Below are 19,000 nucleotides of genomic sequence, written 5' to 3'. Positions count from 1 at the left end.
GATTTGATTCTGGGGTTTGTGAACACAATACTATGTTTTGAGAAATATTCAAGGAAGCTTTCCATACCAAATACCAATATATGGTAAATATAGTTATTTCTTTAGTCAAAAGTTTTTCTTTAGATTTTTTTGACCAAATGATTACTATAGAAAATATGGGAGATGATCCCCTACTGTGGAGAGAGAAACAACATACCGTGTTGTTTGTACTGTCAAAACTTCTTCTTTTTTCTTTTAACTTTTGTTTCCCTCATTTTGGTTTGGTCAATTAATTAAATAGGATAAGATGGATAAAAATAATTATTATATATTAATTTTTAAATAATCAATTAATTCATGCAAGATGTATTACTGTTAAATTTTTTTAAAACTCAGAAAAATTAAATTAAACCAAAATCTCACGATATAATAAATCAGTGATAAATTAATGATTAGCTTTACTTAAAAAATAAATCTAAACAAAAAAATTTAACTAGGGGTAAATTTTTAAATAATTATTTATATTAAATTTTTGTTAACTTTATTTTTTATGAAATAAAATATATAGTTTAATTTTATTAAGTTTAATGATTTTAAAATTAAATAGTATTATATTAATAATAATATTTTTACTGGTTGTAACAATCTTTTCGTATCATTTATCTGAATTAACAATTTTGATTTAACAATAAATGGATACAAATAATACAAATACATCATTAGTTTCCAAGTATTTCACTTTTTCAAAATAGTATAAAGATGAGACCCACTCAAATAAATATATATATTTTTTAAAATCCTACCATATCAATTCATTATCCTTAAAAGATTTGAAACTTTCTTATCCGAGATTTGATTATCTTTCTTAAATAAAATTAAGAGAATGAAAACAAGGGAATTCTTCTATAAAAACACGTTTAGGGGGAGAGAAGAACAACTACGTACTTCAAACTTCAGTGAATTGCCGGCGGCAACAAAGTCTGAATCCATCCGAGCGGTAATCTCTTTTCATGTATTTGAATTTTAATAAAGTATGAATCAAAAGCTATTTGATTGTGCTTAAAATTTATAGCTTCGAATTATTATTATTATTATTTTTGTTGTTGTTGTTGTTATATAAAAATAGTGACAAAATATGTATTTTTTATTAAAAAAAAGTGTGAAAAAAATATAATATTTTTGGATGAAAAAATTGGAATGATCCCTTTGCAGCCTGCCGGGTTCGCCTCCACCTCTTGAAAATGGTTTTCAAAAACCATTTCTATATTTAGGATCCATGTAGGTTTGTTTTTTTTTTCTTCATCCTTTTTATTTTTTTTGTTTTTTTTTAATTAATGTACGTTTAGTTAACATTAAAATTTAATATGATTATTTTAGGTTAGTTAAAAACTTTTCCAATTTTTTTTGTTTAGTAAATAATTTTATCTAAATTCTAGCTATATGATTTTATTTCTGTTGCGTATTAACCAATTACTAAAAAGATGCAATTATTCAATCTAATTATTATTAGTAAAGCACGTCATATTTAATTCTATAAGCATTAATCATTAATGATATATATTTTTATGTTAATTAGGATACACTAAAATGTCTTGTCTCCTTCGACACCGGTTGAGAAACAACACTAACAGAACCATCGACCTGAGGGAGATAGACTTTAATGGCTGTTGCACGGGAGTGATACGGCTGGAACCACACGAAACGAGAGGCAACTTCCCAGCTGCTATGTACTTGAGGCACGGTTACAACCGGCGCACCATATATAAGATTGTCATTGCTGTCGACAATGACATGGTATTTGGTTTCCTCATTCCCATCTGTTTTGTTGCATACTTTGAGCTAATCTTTGACATTGACGAGGGCAGTCATACGTTGATCGTGTCTGGTATCGAGGCACAGTCGACGGATTACTTTCCCTGTTGGTACGTCCCCGTCCCATGCATTCCCTAGCTCTTATTTTTCTCCTTGGCCATAAACGATTCAAAGTCAGAATCTCTAGATGCAGTTCATCTCCTATTAATCAAATGCTGAACGTTTTGTTTGGCTTTAATTTCTAGCTTTTTCTACCAAATTTTAACAATTTCTTACATCACTGTTCAGGTGTTTGCCTTTGTGGAACTGTTTTAAAGATAGGTACGAAAGATGGTACAACAAGCATCTCGTTCTCATATATTAATGTTTCCTATTTTACTTGCAAAACACTAAACTACGCGACCATTGTCTTAATTAATTATATGCAAAAAGTTTACAATTACACAAATTCCATTTCCACATTCTCTTCTTCAAATTGCATGTATATATGAATCCTAGTGTACATGTATATACTAATTGCTTTGGCTGGCGGCTTAATCAGTGGCAGGCTAACGGACTATGTTTTGATCAGCGGATTCAAGGCCGTTAAAGCTAAGAAAAAGAGACGTCTCCGCTCAGGCCAGGTAAACCGCATAATTTATGCATTTAATAAAAATAATTCACTGTTTTTTTTTTGTTTGTACCCAATAATTAACATCAACTTCTTAAAAATTGTATTCTTTTTTTTAAGAACTAATTGTACATGTAGGAAATGATGAACATTTATGTGATGATTAACTACGACGGAGAACGGAAGAAAAATGACGAAGGCGGCTTTATATGGTCCAGCGGGGCTCATACCAAATGGAGAGGTATTTCAATCGATAAGAATAATATAACCCTAGATGGAGTGGCCGATCAGATTTGCGAGGCTCTTGGTTTGAACGCTTCGCAAACCAAACTTAGCTTCTGTCATTTGCCAGAAAACTATGCTACACATCCCTCTTACATTCAAGACTCGCGATCTTTGAAAGAATATTTAACCTTTTTTCCGAGAATTTACAAGACCATACCCAAGCTGCACGTAAAGATGGTCTCAAGTACGTGAAGTATGCTAGAGATGATCGATTCAAGGTCAAATTTTTTGGTTGTTTTTTTATTTTTAAATTATGTGGACAATTTTCATTTTAAGTGTGAAGAACTTGGTAAATGATTAGTGTTATTTGATCAAACGTGTTGTTAAACAGCCAGCGTAGATTAATATTACATTCGTGATTTCTATGTTTTGTTTCCCTTAATAAAAAGGTTTTTAATTTTGAAATTTCTCATGATTTATATCTTTCTTACCCCTGAAACAATTTAAACATGTAAAAAGGAAACTGTTTTTTTTGCAAATCCTGGAATTTATAAAATTGATTTATATCTCGTTATGTGAATGAGAGTATACGATGAGTTAAATTGAGTGTTTATATTTTATTTTATTTTCAATGTAGTTCTTGAAAAATTAGTATTTCTATAATTAATGGTAGCGTCTCGTATTTTATGAGACCAACTTTTGTTTTTGTGTTGGAGGAAGAGAGCTTATAATTGGGTTTCGGACCGGAATCTCATCCCAAATTTAAAACTTTGGTGTTAAATAAACTACAAATTATTGAATTCCATATAGAATAGAAAAAAGACATCAACTATGTTATCATAAATGTTATGCACCTAATAAAGTTTTTTTTTTTTAAAAAAATTATAATTATATATAACACAACACTCTTGTGAAACGTCAAACATGTTAAATTTGTCAGATGGATGTCCGACCCAACTAATGAAAATTATTGTTTTTTTATGTCGAAAATATTATATTTCACTGTAAAATATCATTTTTTGTTAGTTATTTTAAATGTAACTAATTTTATAAATGAGGTTATGTCTTTTTTATGAATTTTCACCAGGATGCTGATTGATGAAATTCAACCAATATTGTTTTTTCAAGTTTGTGTGTATATATGTAATACAGATATATAAGATCGTTTTTACATAAAACATAATTTTATTTTGCGAGTAAGTCTAGAGATGTCAATGGGACGAGTATGAGGCGGGTTTGGCTAAACCCAATACTCTCCCCATGAAAAAAACTTTGACCCATTACCCACCCCACCCCGGTTAAATATTCTTCGGACCCACCCCACATCGAATACGAAACGGGGCTGGGTAGACCCGTGAGACCCGAATTTTTTTAAAATAAAAAAGTAATATTTCTTCTCACATGACTAAATTATGAAACAGACAAGCCTATAAATACAACATTGTGGAAAATTAATTCATGTCTTCGACCACACTTAATAATAACAAACAAAGTATTTTTACAACATAAAGAATTACATAAAAAAAAGAGTTACTAGCTCTCCAAAAAAATCTTGACATCCCCAAAAATAAGTCATAATATAATTGAAACAGATCAATATAAAATCAGCGAGTAGGCAATATTTAAGTCTACTAAGATGAGGACCAACTATTTTTCCACTATTGCTAAAAGCATATTCAAATGCAACAGTTGATATAGGATCGAAATAGCTAAGATCGTTATGGTTGAGGTGAGCTACTAAAAAATGAAAATTAATAAAATCAAAACCTTAAAATATTTATATCCACGTATATGGGGCGGGTATGGGACGGGTATTATAAAACCCATGACCCGTCCCATATCCGGACGGGTCTAAAAAATTGGACCCGAGACCCACCCCATGACCCATTTAGTATGTCCAAACTCACCCCATACACGTGGGTCCATTGTGAGTTTGGTAAAACCCGGACCCATTGACATCCCTAAGTAAGTCTCATATGAAACAGTCTTATGGATATAAATACTTGAAACAAGTCCACCCAAAACAACCAAATAGTCGTGTGATGCTAAACATGTTAATTTGGTCAAAATATGTGGGACCTAGAATATCTTCATTAATTAATATGCGATTATCTGATTACCAACCACACATAGAAGATAACCGTATGAGGGCCTGAGTAATAATCTAGTATATTATAACCAAAATAAAAACAACATATATAGTAATGAATGATATATGTATACATATATGTTTAGTTAAAATCTCATGCAAAGATAATAGGAAAAATAGTAGGGCTTTGTGAGACGGTTTTACAAATCTTTATCTGTGAGACGGGTCAACCCTACCGATATTCACAATAAAAAGTAATACTCTTAGCATAAAAAGCAATATTTTTTCATGGATGACCCAAATAAGAGATTCGTCCCACAAATACGACCCGTGAGACCGTCTCATACAAGTTTTTGCCTTCATTGAATATGATTTATTTGACACTACTGATTTTTTACTCACAAAAACTTATATGAGTCAGTCTCACAAAATGAGTCAATTTTGTGAGACATGTATTCTATTTAGATCATTCATGAAAAAATATTATTTTTTATGTCAAAAGTATTAATTTTTATTATAAATATGAGTATGATTGACTCGACTGACGAATAAATATTCGTAAAAATCGTCTCACAAAAGACTTAGTCTTCTACACTAATTATTATTCACTTTAAATTCCATCTAATAAAAAATAAAGCCAAGCATATATTCTTTTCCTCAATATAATATTAGAAATTCATTTTTCTTTTTTTTAAAAAAAACTTCCAATAACATATCCTAAAGGTTTACCCTTATTTAAATCTCATCGTCTCCGTTGAGTTTCTCTAGCAAATTTCTTGAAAAAAAGATGGTGATGCATAGGAATCCCAGGAAAATTTATGGTGCATGTTTATCGGCTAATGTTGTCTTATGTCCCTTAGAAATCAATCTTATCATTTCTCTGCCACCGGTCATGTATCAGCGGAGACAATATTAACCGTTAAGATCTGACGTCACTGTTTTACGATCAACCTAGCCAATCAGATCAAGCGACACAACGTCGGCAGTTGGACACATGAGAACTTCTAATTAGGTAACTCATCTCAGTATCACTCTTACTCATACACGTTAAACCCAACATATACATCAATAATTTTCAAATAAAACTAGTATTATATATGAAAGACCAAATTTTTATTTTATTACTATATTAATTTCCTGATACGCTTTTCGTATATTATATAAACCTTCTTTTAATTGCAAATAATAATAATAATAATAACAGAAAGAATTATCTCTGTGCGGAAAAAAAAATTTACTTATATTTAAATGAGCGAGTCTCATGTGAGACCGTCTCACGGATCTTAATCTGTGAGACGAGTCAACCATACCCATATTCACAATAAAAAGTAATAATCTTAGCATAAAAAGTGATACTTTTTCACTGATAACCCAAATAAGAGATCCGTCTCACAAATACGATCCGTGAGACCGTCTCACACAAGTTTTTGTCTATTTAAAAATCGAAAGTAGCTAGCATAATGATTTTAAGTTTTAAATGAGTATTATTCAAAAAATTTGCTTAAATCAATACTACAAATATAATAATAATAATAATTGATCCAAACATATAAGTTCATACTTGAACCGCATAAAAAATTATAATAGCGATCATCTTTAGATCTTATATGCAAGAATAATGGAGACAGACGACTGAACTAAATCGGAAAAAAATAAATTATCATTCGCTAATAGCAAAAAAGGTTAGTTTTATGAAAATTAGATTTTGAGATCATTATAAATGAGATGAATCAATCAATTTCAAGTAGGCAATAAGCATAGATGTGCTTTATTGTGGTAAAAAAAATTAGCACTCATAAAACAAAAGGCTCCCAATATAAAATCAATTATTTTTATAATCCTATATTTTTAAAATCACGTACAAAACTCCCGAAAACTGGGAAAACATATGCCTGGATCATTGAATTTATATTGGGTATAAATTAAACATGTTCTGTCATGGCCAAAGGAATAAAATAAAGGATATAATTAAATTAAGCATTGAGAACCTTTTTTCCAGGGCTTCTGCTTTAGTGTAAGTGATAAAAGTGAGTGTTTAATAAAGTAAGAATCTACACAACTTTGTTAAGAGTTGAAACATGTTGAGAAACAGGCGCCTCGGAGAAAAGTAAACGATACAACTTGGTATGGTATATCAAATTTGAGCAATTATATATTATTATATTGCCATTTGAAGGGCCATAGAGATCAACAATTGGTTCTACTTGCACAACTATCCCTGGTTCTACTTACTATTAAAAGAATTGATTTAAAAATAAAGATTTCAAATTCATATAAACGTTTGGATAAATAAATTCCACGTAGATTTCAAATTTTCAACTAAATTTTCAAATCTATCTCAATATAAAATTGTTGGGATCGAGAAAGAGTTTAGAGGGGGTGAATGAACTCTTTCAAATTTTCTCCTTTAAAAGGTTGATTTCAACCGTTGTCGTAGCCTTTTTAAAACTGTTGTTAAAGCATGTGTTGTTAAATGGTTCGCTCAAAGACAACGGTTTTTAACTGTTGTTGTAGCTGCAATTTGCAATGGATTTTCAAAAACAGACGCAAGTAAAATACGCGACGGACTTTTGAAAAACAATTAGCGACGGTTTAAAATTAGCGACGGACGACATGCACAAACCGTCGCTATTTAGCGACAGTTACTGCATGAATTCCGTCGCTAATATTTTAGGTAAAATAAAAAAAATAATTTTAATAATTTAATAAATCTATGTTGGAATTGGTAAAATCATGTAATTAGAGATAAAAATTTTAAGTGTTGTGAAGTGATAAAATTGTGTAATAGATAAAAATTTTAATTGTTGTGAAGTGGTAAAATCGTGTAAAAGATAAAAATTTTAAATGTTGTGAATTTGTAAAATTGTGTAAGAGAAAAAAAATTTTAAGTGTTGTGAAGTGGGTGGAAGAAAATGGAGCGAATTTGCTGGTATTTATAGAAAGTGGGTGGAAGAAAATGGAGAGAGTTTTAGACGGTATTTTCAAAAGTGTCGAAGTGTGAGACCCCGAGAATAAAATAGTATTGATGACATTTTCGTAAATAAGTTGAAAAATATTCAATTTATTTTCATGGCATTTTCGTAAATAAGTTGAAAAATAATAAATTAATTTTAAGAACGAAATAGTAATTAGTGACATAGCTGATCATATGAAGTCCAAATGATGTGAGATTTGTATATAACATAGAAACTCAAAGATATAGAAGTTTCATGTTTTGAGTTTTGAAAAATTTGATCGTTTGACTGGTTCGAATGGATATACCGATGTTAAAATATTAAATAGTATATTATATTATATTATATTATTTTATTTTATTAATATAATATAATATTAAAAAATAATAAAAATTACAAGATAAATTTGAAAACAAACGTAAATGAATTATTTTTACAGAAAGTCTACAGAGGTGAGAGAGAAATAGAGATTCAATTTTGTTTTTCGATCGTGTGACTTATCGATTTATCCAATCGACGAACTGACTTCAGTTTTGGAATCGTTGACACGATGTCTTCGATTTGAGGTATAAATTTTATATTTTTGGAGCTTTTTGAAAATCGTCGATTTTTGGAATAAATCCGATAAATTGTTAAATCATACAGAAATTGAAAATTGTTGAATAGTGTATGATTTTAACGAAGAAAAGATGATTATAGTGATGTTATTTGAATTATTTTCACTTTATTATAATTAGGGAATTTTAATCGTTGGACTGATTGAATAATTATTTGTCAGTTATTATTAATTCGGATAAATATATACGGTAGAATAACCGACAAGAAACTAAGTTTTGAAGTCGTAATTGAATTATGTTATGATTTGAATTTGATATGAAATTTTCAAAGTTTCAAAAGATATTTGAAACTTATATTGTTGAATTGAATGATGTTATTGATTGAAATAAGACAAAAACTTGTGTGAGACGGTCTCACGGGTTTTATTTGTGAGACGGATCTCTTATTTGGATCATCCACTAAAAAGTATTACTTTTTATGCTAAGAGTATTACTTTTATTGTGAATATGGGTAGGGTTGACCCGTCTCACAGATTAAGATCCGTGAGACGGTCTCACATGAGACTCACTCTTGAAATAAATGTGTTATCGATGTAGATAGATCATTATACTGATATCTTCAAGCTACATCGACTGGAACGAAAAAGTGAGGTATGTTACGACCGGATAACATACGGCAGGTATCTGTATTATATGATATATGTTTGATTGATTGGATTGAGATGACATGTCTATATGCCCTATTTGTTGAGTTTATGTGGCATACATGACTTGCACGTTGAGCTATGATCCTTGGATACCTTGATATGATTGGATTTGATTCTGGGGTTTGTGAACACAATACTATGTTTTGAGAAATATTCAAGGAAGCTTTCCATACCAAATACCAATATATGGTAAATATAGTTTATTTCTTTAGTCAAAAGTTTTTCTTTAGATTTTTTGACCAAATGATTACTATAGAAAATATGGGAGATGATCCCCTACTGTGGAGAGAGAAACAACATACCGTGTTGTTTGTACTGTCAAAACTTCTTCTTTTTTCTTTTAACTTTTGTTTCCCTCATTTTGGTTTGGTCAATTAATTAAATAGGATAAGATGGATAAAAATAATTATTATATATTAATTTTTAAATAATCAATTAATTCATGCAAGATGTATTACTGTTAAATTTTTTTAAAACTCAGAAAAATTAAATTAAACCAAATCTCACGATATAATAAATCAGTGATAAATTAATGATTAGCTTTACTTAAAAATAAATCTAAACAAAAAAATTTAACTAGGGGTAAATTTTTAAATAATTATTTATATTAAATTTTTGTTAACTTTATTTTTATGAAATAAAATATATAGTTTAATTTTATTAAGTTTAATGATTTTAAAATTAAATAGTATTATATTAATAATAATATTTTTACGAGTTTGTAACAATCTTTTCGTATCATTTATCTGAATTAACAATTTTGATTTAACAATAAATGGATACAAATAATACAAATACATCATTAGTTTCCAAGTATTTCACTTTTTCAAAATAGTATAAAGATGAGACCCACTCAAATAAATATATATATTTTTTAAAATCCTACCATATCAATTCATTATCCTTAAAAGATTTGAAACTTTCTTATCCGAGATTTGATTATCTTTCTTAAATAAAATTAAGAGAATGAAAACAAGGGAATTCTTCTATAAAAACACGTTTAGGGGGAGAGAAGAACAACTACGTACTTCAAACTTCAGTGAATTGCCGGCGGCAACAAAGTCTGAATCCATCCGAGCGGTAATCTCTTTTCATGTATTTGAATTTTAATAAAGTATGAATCAAAAGCTATTTGATTGTGCTTAAAATTTATAGCTTCGAATTATTATTATTATTATTTTTGTTGTTGTTGTTGTTATATAAAAAATAGTGACAAATATGTATTTTTTATTAAAAAAAAGTGTGAAAAAAATATAATATTTTTGGATGAAAAAATTGGAATGATCCCCTTTGCAGCCTGCCGGGTTCGCCTCCACCTCTTGAAAATGGTTTTCAAAAACCATTTCTATATTTAGGATCCATGTAGGTTTGTTTTTTTTTTCTTCATCCTTTTTATTTTTTTGTTTTTTTTTAATTAATGTACGTTTAGTTAACATTAAAATTTAATATGATTATTTTAGGTTAGTTAAAAACTTTTCCAATTTTTTTTGTTTAGTAAATAATTTTATCTAAATTCTAGCTATATGATTTTATTTCTGTTGCGTATTAACCAATTACTAAAAAGATGCAATTATTCAATCTAATTATTATTAGTAAAGCACGTCATATTTAATTCTATAAGCATTAATCATTAATGATATATATTTTTATGTTAATTAGGATACACTAAAATGTCTTGTCTCCTTCGACACCGGTTGAGAAACAACACTAACAGAACCATCGACCTGAGGGAGATAGACTTTAATGGCTGTTGCACGGGAGTGATACGGCTGGAACCACACGAAACGAGAGGCAACTTCCCAGCTGCTATGTACTTGAGGCACGGTTACAACCGGCGCACCATATATAAGATTGTCATTGCTGTCGACAATGACATGGTATTGGTTTCCTCATTCCCATCTGTTTTGTTGCATACTTTGAGCTAATCTTTGACATTGACGAGGGCAGTCATACGTTGATCGTGTCTGGTATCGAGGCACAGTCGACGGATTACTTTCCCTGTTGGTACGTCCCCGTCCCATGCATTCCCTAGCTCTTATTTTTCTCCTTGGCCATAAACGATTCAAAGTCAGAATCTCTAGATGCAGTTCATCTCCTATTAATCAAATGCTGAACGTTTTGTTTGGCTTTAATTTCTAGCTTTTTCTACCAAATTTTAACAATTTCTTACATCACTGTTCAGGTGTTTGCCTTTGTGGAACTGTTTTAAAGATAGGTACGAAAGATGGTACAACAAGCATCTCGTTCTCATATATTAATGTTTCCTATTTTACTTGCCAAAACACTAAACTACGCGACCATTGTCTTAATTAATTATATGCAAAAAGTTTACAATTACACAAATTCCATTTCCACATTCTCTTCTTCAAATTGCATGTATATATGAATCCTAGTGTACATGTATATACTAATTGCTTTGGCTGGCGGCTTAATCAGTGGCAGGCTAACGGACTATGTTTTGATCAGCGGATTCAAGGCCGTTAAAGCTAAGAAAAAGAGACGTCTCCGCTCAGGCCAGGTAAACCGCATAATTTATGCATTTAATAAAAATAATTCACTGTTTTTTTTTTGTTTGTACCCAATAATTAACATCAACTTCTTAAAATTGTATTCTTTTTTTTAAGAACTAATTGTACATGTAGGAAATGATGAACATTTATGTGATGATTAACTACGACGGAGAACGGAAGAAAAATGACGAAGGCGGCTTTATATGGTCCAGCGGGGCTCATACCAAATGGAGAGGTATTTCAATCGATAAGAATAATATAACCCTAGATGGAGTGGCCGATCAGATTTGCGAGGCTCTTGGTTTGAACGCTTCGCAAACCAAACTTAGCTTCTGTCATTTGCCAGAAAACTATGCTACACATCCCTCTTACATTCAAGACTCGCGATCTTTGAAAGAATATTTAACCTTTTTTCCGAGAATTTACAAGACCATACCCAAGCTGCACGTAAAGATGGTCTCAAGTACGTGAAGTATGCTAGAGATGATCGATTCAAGGTCAAATTTTTTTGGTTGTTTTTTTATTTTTAAATTATGTGGACAATTTTCATTTTAAGTGTGAAGAACTTGGTAAATGATTAGTGTTATTTGATCAAACGTGTTGTTAAACAGCCAGCGTAGATTAATATTACATTCGTGATTTCTATGTTTTGTTTCCCTTAATAAAAAGGTTTTTAATTTTGAAATTTCTCATGATTTATATCTTTCTTACCCCTGAAACAATTTAAACATGTAAAAAGGAAACTGTTTTTTTGCAAATCCTGGAATTTATAAAATTGATTTATATCTCGTTATGTGAATGAGAGTATACGATGAGTTAAATTGAGTGTTTATATTTTATTTTATTTTCAATGTAGTTCTTGAAAAATTAGTATTTCTATAATTAATGGTAGCGTCTCGTATTTTATGAGACCAACTTTTGTTTTTGTGTTGGAGGAAGAGAGCTTATAATTGGGTTTCGGACCGGAATCTCATCCCAAATTTAAAACTTTGGTGTTAAATAAACTACAAATTATTGAATTCCATATAGAATAGAAAAAAGACATCAACTATGTTATCATAAATGTTATGCACCTAATAAAGTTTTTTTTTTTTAAAAAAATTATAATTATATATAACACAACACTCTTGTGAAACGTCAAACATGTTAAATTTGTCAGATGGATGTCCGACCCAACTAATGAAAATTATTGTTTTTTTATGTCGAAAATATTATATTTCACTGTAAAATATCATTTTTTGTTAGTTATTTTAAATGTAACTAATTTTATAAATGAGGTTATGTCTTTTTTATGAATTTTCACCAGGATGCTGATTGATGAAATTCAACCAATATTGTTTTTTCAAGTTTGTGTGTATATATGTAATACAGATATATAAGATCGTTTTTACATAAAACATAATTTTATTTTGCGAGTAAGTCTAGAGATGTCAATGGGACGAGTATGAGGCGGGTTTGGCTAAACCCAATACTCTCCCCATGAAAAAAACTTTGACCCATTACCCACCCCACCCCGGTTAAATATTCTTCGGACCCACCCCACATCGAATACGAAACGGGGCTGGGTAGACCCGTGAGACCCGAATTTTTTTAAAATAAAAAAGTAATATTTCTTCTCACATGACTAAATTATGAAACAGACAAGCCTATAAATACAACATTGTGGAAAATTAATTCATGTCTTCGACCACACTTAATAATAACAAACAAAGTATTTTTACAACATAAAGAATTACATAAAAAAAAGAGTTACTAGCTCTCCAAAAAAATCTTGACATCCCCAAAAATAAGTCATAATATAATTGAAACAGATCAATATAAAATCAGCGAGTAGGCAATATTTAAGTCTACTAAGATGAGGACCAACTATTTTTCCACTATTGCTAAAAGCATATTCAAATGCAACAGTTGATATAGGATCGAAATAGCTAAGATCGTTATGGTTGAGGTGAGCTACTAAAAAATGAAAATTAATAAAATCAAAACCTTAAAATATTTATATCCACGTATATGGGGCGGGTATGGGACGGGTATTATAAAACCCATGACCCGTCCCATATCCGGACGGGTCTAAAAAATTGGACCCGAGACCCACCCCATGACCCATTTAGTATGTCCAAACTCACCCCATACACGTGGGTCCATTGTGAGTTTGGTAAAACCCGGACCCATTGACATCCCTAAGTAAGTCTCATATGAAACAGTCTTATGGATATAAATACTTGAAACAAGTCCACCCAAAACAACCAAATAGTCGTGTGATGCTAAACATGTTAATTTGGTCAAAATATGTGGGACCTAGAATATCTTCATTAATTAATATGCGATTATCTGATTACCAACCACACATAGAAGATAACCGTATGAGGGCCTGAGTAATAATCTAGTATATTATAACCAAAATAAAAACAACATATATAGTAATGAATGATATATGTATACATATATGTTTAGTTAAAATCTCATGCAAAGATAATAGGAAAAATAGTAGGGCTTTGTGAGACGGTTTTACAAATCTTTATCTGTGAGACGGGTCAACCCTACCGATATTCACAATAAAAAGTAATACTCTTAGCATAAAAAGCAATATTTTTTCATGGATGACCCAAATAAGAGATTCGTCCCACAAATACGACCCGTGAGACCGTCTCATACAAGTTTTTGCCTTCATTGAATATGATTTATTTGACACTACTGATTTTTTACTCACAAAAACTTATATGAGTCAGTCTCACAAAATGAGTCAATTTTGTGAGACATGTATTCTATTTAGATCATTCATGAAAAAATATTATTTTTTATGTCAAAAGTATTAATTTTATTATAAATATGAGTATGATTGACTCGACTGACGAATAAATATTCGTAAAAATCGTCTCACAAAAGACTTAGTCTTCTACACTAATTATTATTCACTTTAAATTCCATCTAATAAAAAATAAAGCCAAGCATATATTCTTTTCCTCAATATAATATTAGAAATTCATTTTTCTTTTTTTTTAAAAAAAACTTCCAATAACATATCCTAAAGGTTTACCCTTATTTAAATCTCATCGTCTCCGTTGAGTTTCTCTAGCAAATTTCTTGAAAAAAAGATGGTGATGCATAGGAATCCCAGGAAAATTTATGGTGCATGTTTATCGGCTAATGTTGTCTTATGTCCCTTAGAAATCAATCTTATCATTTCTCTGCCACCGGTCATGTATCAGCGGAGACAATATTAACCGTTAAGATCTGACGTCACTGTTTTACGATCAACCTAGCCAATCAGATCAAGCGACACAACGTCGGCAGTTGGACACATGAGAACTTCTAATTAGGTAACTCATCTCAGTATCACTCTTACTCATACACGTTAAACCCAACATATACATCAATAATTTTCAAATAAAACTAGTATTATATATGAAAGACCAAATTTTTATTTTATTACTATATTAATTTCCTGATACGCTTTTCGTATATTATATAAACCTTCTTTTAATTGCAAATAATAATAATAATAATAACAGAAAGAATTATCTCTGTGCGGAAAAAAAAATTTACTTATATTTAAATGAGCGAGTCTCATGTGAGACCGTCTCACGGATCTTAATCTGTGAGACGAGTCAACCATACCCATATTCACAATAAAAAGTAATAATCTTAGCATAAAAAGTGATACTTTTTCACTGATAACCCAAATAAGAGATCCGTCTCACAAATACGATCCGTGAGACCGTCTCACACAAGTTTTTGTCTATTTAAAAATCGAAAGTAGCTAGCATAATGATTTTAAGTTTTAAATGAGTATTATTCAAAAAATTTGCTTAAATCAATACTACAAATATAATAATAATAATAATTGATCCAAACATATAAGTTCATACTTGAACCGCATAAAAAATTATAATAGCGATCATCTTTAGATCTTATATGCAAGAATAATGGAGACAGACGACTGAACTAAATCGGAAAAAAATAAATTATCATTCGCTAATAGCAAAAAAGGTTAGTTTTATGAAAATTAGATTTTGAGATCATTATAAATGAGATGAATCAATCAATTTCAAGTAGGCAATAAGCATAGATGTGCTTTATTGTGGTAAAAAAAATTAGCACTCATAAAACAAAAGGCTCCCAATATAAAATCAATTATTTTTATAATCCTATATTTTTAAAATCACGTACAAAACTCCCGAAAACTGGGAAAACATATGCCTGGATCATTGAATTTATATTGGGTATAAATTAAACATGTTCTGTCATGGCCAAAGGAATAAAATAAAGGATATAATTAAATTAAGCATTGAGAACCTTTTTTCCAGGGCTTCTGCTTTAGTGTAAGTGATAAAAGTGAGTGTTTAATAAAGTAAGAATCTACACAACTTTGTTAAGAGTTGAAACATGTTGAGAAACAGGCGCCTCGGAGAAAAGTAAACGATACAACTTGGTATGGTATATCAAATTTGAGCAATTATATATTATTATATTGCCATTTGAAGGGCCATAGAGATCAACAATTGGTTCTACTTGCACAACTATCCCTGGTTCTACTTACTATTAAAAGAATTGATTTAAAAATAAAGATTTCAAATTCATATAAACGTTTGGATAAATAAATTCCACGTAGATTTCAAATTTTCAACTAAATTTTCAAATCTATCTCAATATAAAATTGTTGGGATCGAGAAAGAGTTTAGAGGGGGTGAATGAACTCTTTCAAATTTTCTCCTTTAAAAGGTTGATTTCAACCGTTGTCGTAGCCTTTTTAAAACTGTTGTTAAAGCATGTGTTGTTAAATGGTTCGCTCAAAGACAACGGTTTTTAACTGTTGTTGTAGCTGCAATTTGCAATGGATTTTCAAAAACAGACGCAAGTAAAATACGCGACGGACTTTTGAAAAACAATTAGCGACGGTTTAAAATTAGCGACGGACGACATGCACAAACCGTCGCTATTTAGCGACAGTTACTGCATGAATTCCGTCGCTAATATTTTAGGTAAAATAAAAAAAATAATTTTAATAATTTAATAAATCTATGTTGGAATTGGTAAAATCATGTAATTAGAGATAAAAATTTTAAGTGTTGTGAAGTGATAAAATTGTGTAATAGATAAAAATTTTAATTGTTGTGAAGTGGTAAAATCGTGTAAAAGATAAAAATTTTAAATGTTGTGAATTTGTAAAATTGTGTAAGAGAAAAAAAATTTTAAGTGTTGTGAAGTGGGTGGAAGAAAATGGAGCGAATTTGCTGGTATTTATAGAAAGTGGGTGGAAGAAAATGGAGAGAGTTTTAGACGGTATTTTCAAAAGTGTCGAAGTGTGAGACCCCGAGAATAAAATAGTATTGATGACATTTTCGTAAATAAGTTGAAAAATATTCAATTTATTTTCATGGCATTTTCGTAAATAAGTTGAAAAATAATAAATTAATTTTAAGAACGAAATAGTAATTAGTGACATAGCTGATCATATGAAGTCCAAATGATGTGAGATTTGTATATAACATAGAAAACTCAAAGATATAGAAGTTTCATGTTTTGAGTTTTGAAAAATTTGATCGTTTGACTGGTTCGAATGGATATACCGATGTTAAAATATTAAATAGTATATATTATATTATATTATATTATTTTATTTTATTAATATAATATAATATTAAAAAATAAATAAAAATTACAAGATAAATTTGAAAACAAACGTAAATGAATTATTTTTACAGAAAGTCTACAGAGGTGAGAGAGAAATAGAGATTCAATTTTGTTTTTCGATCGTGTGACTTATCGATTTATCCAATCGACGAACTGACTTCAGTTTTGGAATCGTTGACACGATGTCTTCGATTTGAGGTATAAATTTTATATTTTTGGAGCTTTTTGAAAATCGTCGATTTTTGGAATAAATCCGATAAATTGTTAAATCATACAGAAATTGAAAATTGTTGAATAGTGTATGATTTTAACGAAGAAAAGATGATTATAGTGATGTTATTTTGAATTATTTTCACTTTATTATAATTAGGGAATTTTAATCGTTGGACTGATTGAATAATTATTTGTCAGTTATTATTAATTCGGATAAATATATACGGTAGAATAACCGACAAGAAACTAAGTTTTGAAGTCGTAATTGAATTATGTTATGATTTGAATTTGATATGAAATTTTCAAAGTTTCAAAAGATATTTGAAACTTATATTGTTGAATTGAATGATGTTATTGATTGAAATAAGACAAAAACTTGTGTGAGACGGTCTCACGGGTTTTATTTGTGAGACGGATCTCTTATTTGGATCATCCACTAAAAAGTATTACTTTTTATGCTAAGAGTATTACTTTTTATTGTGAATATGGGTAGGGTTGACCCGTCTCACAGATTAAGATCCGTGAGACGGTCTCACATGAGACTCACTCTTGAAATAAATGTGTTATCGATGTAGATAGATCATTATACTGATATCTTCAAGCTACATCGACTGGAACGAAAAAGTGAGGTATGTTACGACCGGATAACATACGGCAGGTATCTGTATTATATGATATATGTTTGATTGATTGGATTGAGATGACATGTCTATATGCCCTATTTGTTGAGTTTATGTGGCATACATGACTTGCACGTTGAGCTATGATCCTTGGATACCTTGATATGATTGGATTTGATTCTGGGGTTTGTGAACACAATACTATGTTTTGAGAAATATTCAAGGAAGCTTTCCATACCAAATACCAATATATGGTAAATATAGTTATTTCTTTAGTCAAAAGTTTTTCTTTAGATTTTTTTGACCAAATGATTACTATAGAAAATATGGGAGATGATCCCCTACTGTGGAGAGAGAAACAACATACCGTGTTGTTTGTACTGTCAAAACTTCTTCTTTTTTCTTTTAACTTTTGTTTCCCTCATTTTGGTTTGGTCAATTAATTAAATAGGATAAGATGGATAAAAATAATTATTATATATTAATTTTTAAATAATCAATTAATTCATGCAAGATGTATTACTGTTAAATTTTTTTAAAACTCAGAAAAATTAAATTAAACCAAAATCTCACGATATAATAAATCAGTGATAAATTAATGATTAGCTTTACTTAAAAAATAAATCTAAACAAAAAAATTTAACTAGGGGTAAATTTTTAAATAATTATTTATATTAAATTTTTGTTAACTTTATTTTTTATGAAATAAAATATATAGTTTAATTTTATTAAGTTTAATGATTTTAAAATTAAATAGTATTATATTAATAATAATATTTTTACGAGTTGTAACAATCTTTTCGTATCATTTATCTGAATTAACAATTTTGATTTAACAATAAATGGATACAAATAATACAAATACATCATTAGTTTCCAAGTATTTCACTTTTTCAAAATAGTATAAAGATGAGACCCACTCAAATAAATATATATATTTTTTAAAATCCTACCATATCAATTCATTATCCTTAAAAGATTTGAAACTTTCTTATCCGAGCTTTGATTATCTTTCTTAAATAAAATTAAGAGAATGAAAACAAGGGAATTCTTCTATAAAAACACGTTTAGGGGGAGAGAAGAACAACTA

The 19,000-nt window shown here is 29.6% G+C and overlaps 3 protein-coding genes across 3 annotated transcripts in view; all 3 read left to right on the top strand.

Annotated features, from left to right (window-relative positions):
* The window catches only part of LOC140841701 (tubby-like F-box protein 5), an 80,066-nt gene that overhangs the window by 30,745 nt on the left and 30,321 nt on the right, over positions 1-19,000 (top strand). The gene's annotated exons all lie outside the window — the stretch shown is intronic.
* On the top strand, positions 908-2,899 carry LOC140840569 (uncharacterized). Its single transcript, XM_073207749.1, has 5 exons — positions 908-976; positions 1,556-1,901; positions 2,080-2,112; positions 2,333-2,414; positions 2,540-2,899. Exons 2-5 carry the CDS (start codon positions 1,567-1,569, stop codon positions 2,876-2,878), a joined length of 789 nt encoding a protein of 262 aa, XP_073063850.1. The 5' UTR covers positions 908-976; positions 1,556-1,566; the 3' UTR covers positions 2,879-2,899.
* Positions 10,839-12,054, top strand: LOC140840568 (uncharacterized). The gene is made up of 4 exons (XM_073207748.1): positions 10,839-10,937; positions 11,116-11,148; positions 11,370-11,451; positions 11,576-12,054. The coding sequence occupies exon 4, from the start codon at positions 11,579-11,581 to the stop codon at positions 11,912-11,914; it is 336 nt and encodes a 111-aa protein (XP_073063849.1). The 5' UTR covers positions 10,839-10,937; positions 11,116-11,148; positions 11,370-11,451; positions 11,576-11,578; the 3' UTR covers positions 11,915-12,054.

The sequence above is a fragment of the Primulina eburnea genome, chromosome 9 (assembly GCF_022965805.1).
Source record: "Primulina eburnea isolate SZY01 chromosome 9, ASM2296580v1, whole genome shotgun sequence".
Lineage (NCBI taxonomy): Eukaryota > Viridiplantae > Streptophyta > Magnoliopsida > Lamiales > Gesneriaceae > Primulina > Primulina eburnea.
The sequence above is the reverse complement of the archived record's forward strand: the minus strand, read 5'-3'. Positions and strand labels throughout refer to the sequence as shown.

Excerpts from the sequence above, each read along its gene's own strand:
- LOC140840569 (XM_073207749.1), top strand. The coding sequence starts at position 1,567 with ATGTCTTGTCTCCTTCGACACCGGTTGAGAAACAACACTAACAGAACC. Across the intron at positions 1,902-2,079 it reads ACGGATTACTTTCCCTGTTG|GTGTTTGCCTTTGTGGAACT; the intron begins GTACGTCCCCGT and ends ATCACTGTTCAG. Across the intron at positions 2,113-2,332 it reads TGGAACTGTTTTAAAGATAG|TGGCAGGCTAACGGACTATG; the intron begins GTACGAAAGATG and ends CGGCTTAATCAG.
- LOC140840568 (XM_073207748.1), top strand. The coding sequence starts at position 11,579 with ATGATGAACATTTATGTGATGATTAACTACGACGGAGAACGGAAGAAA.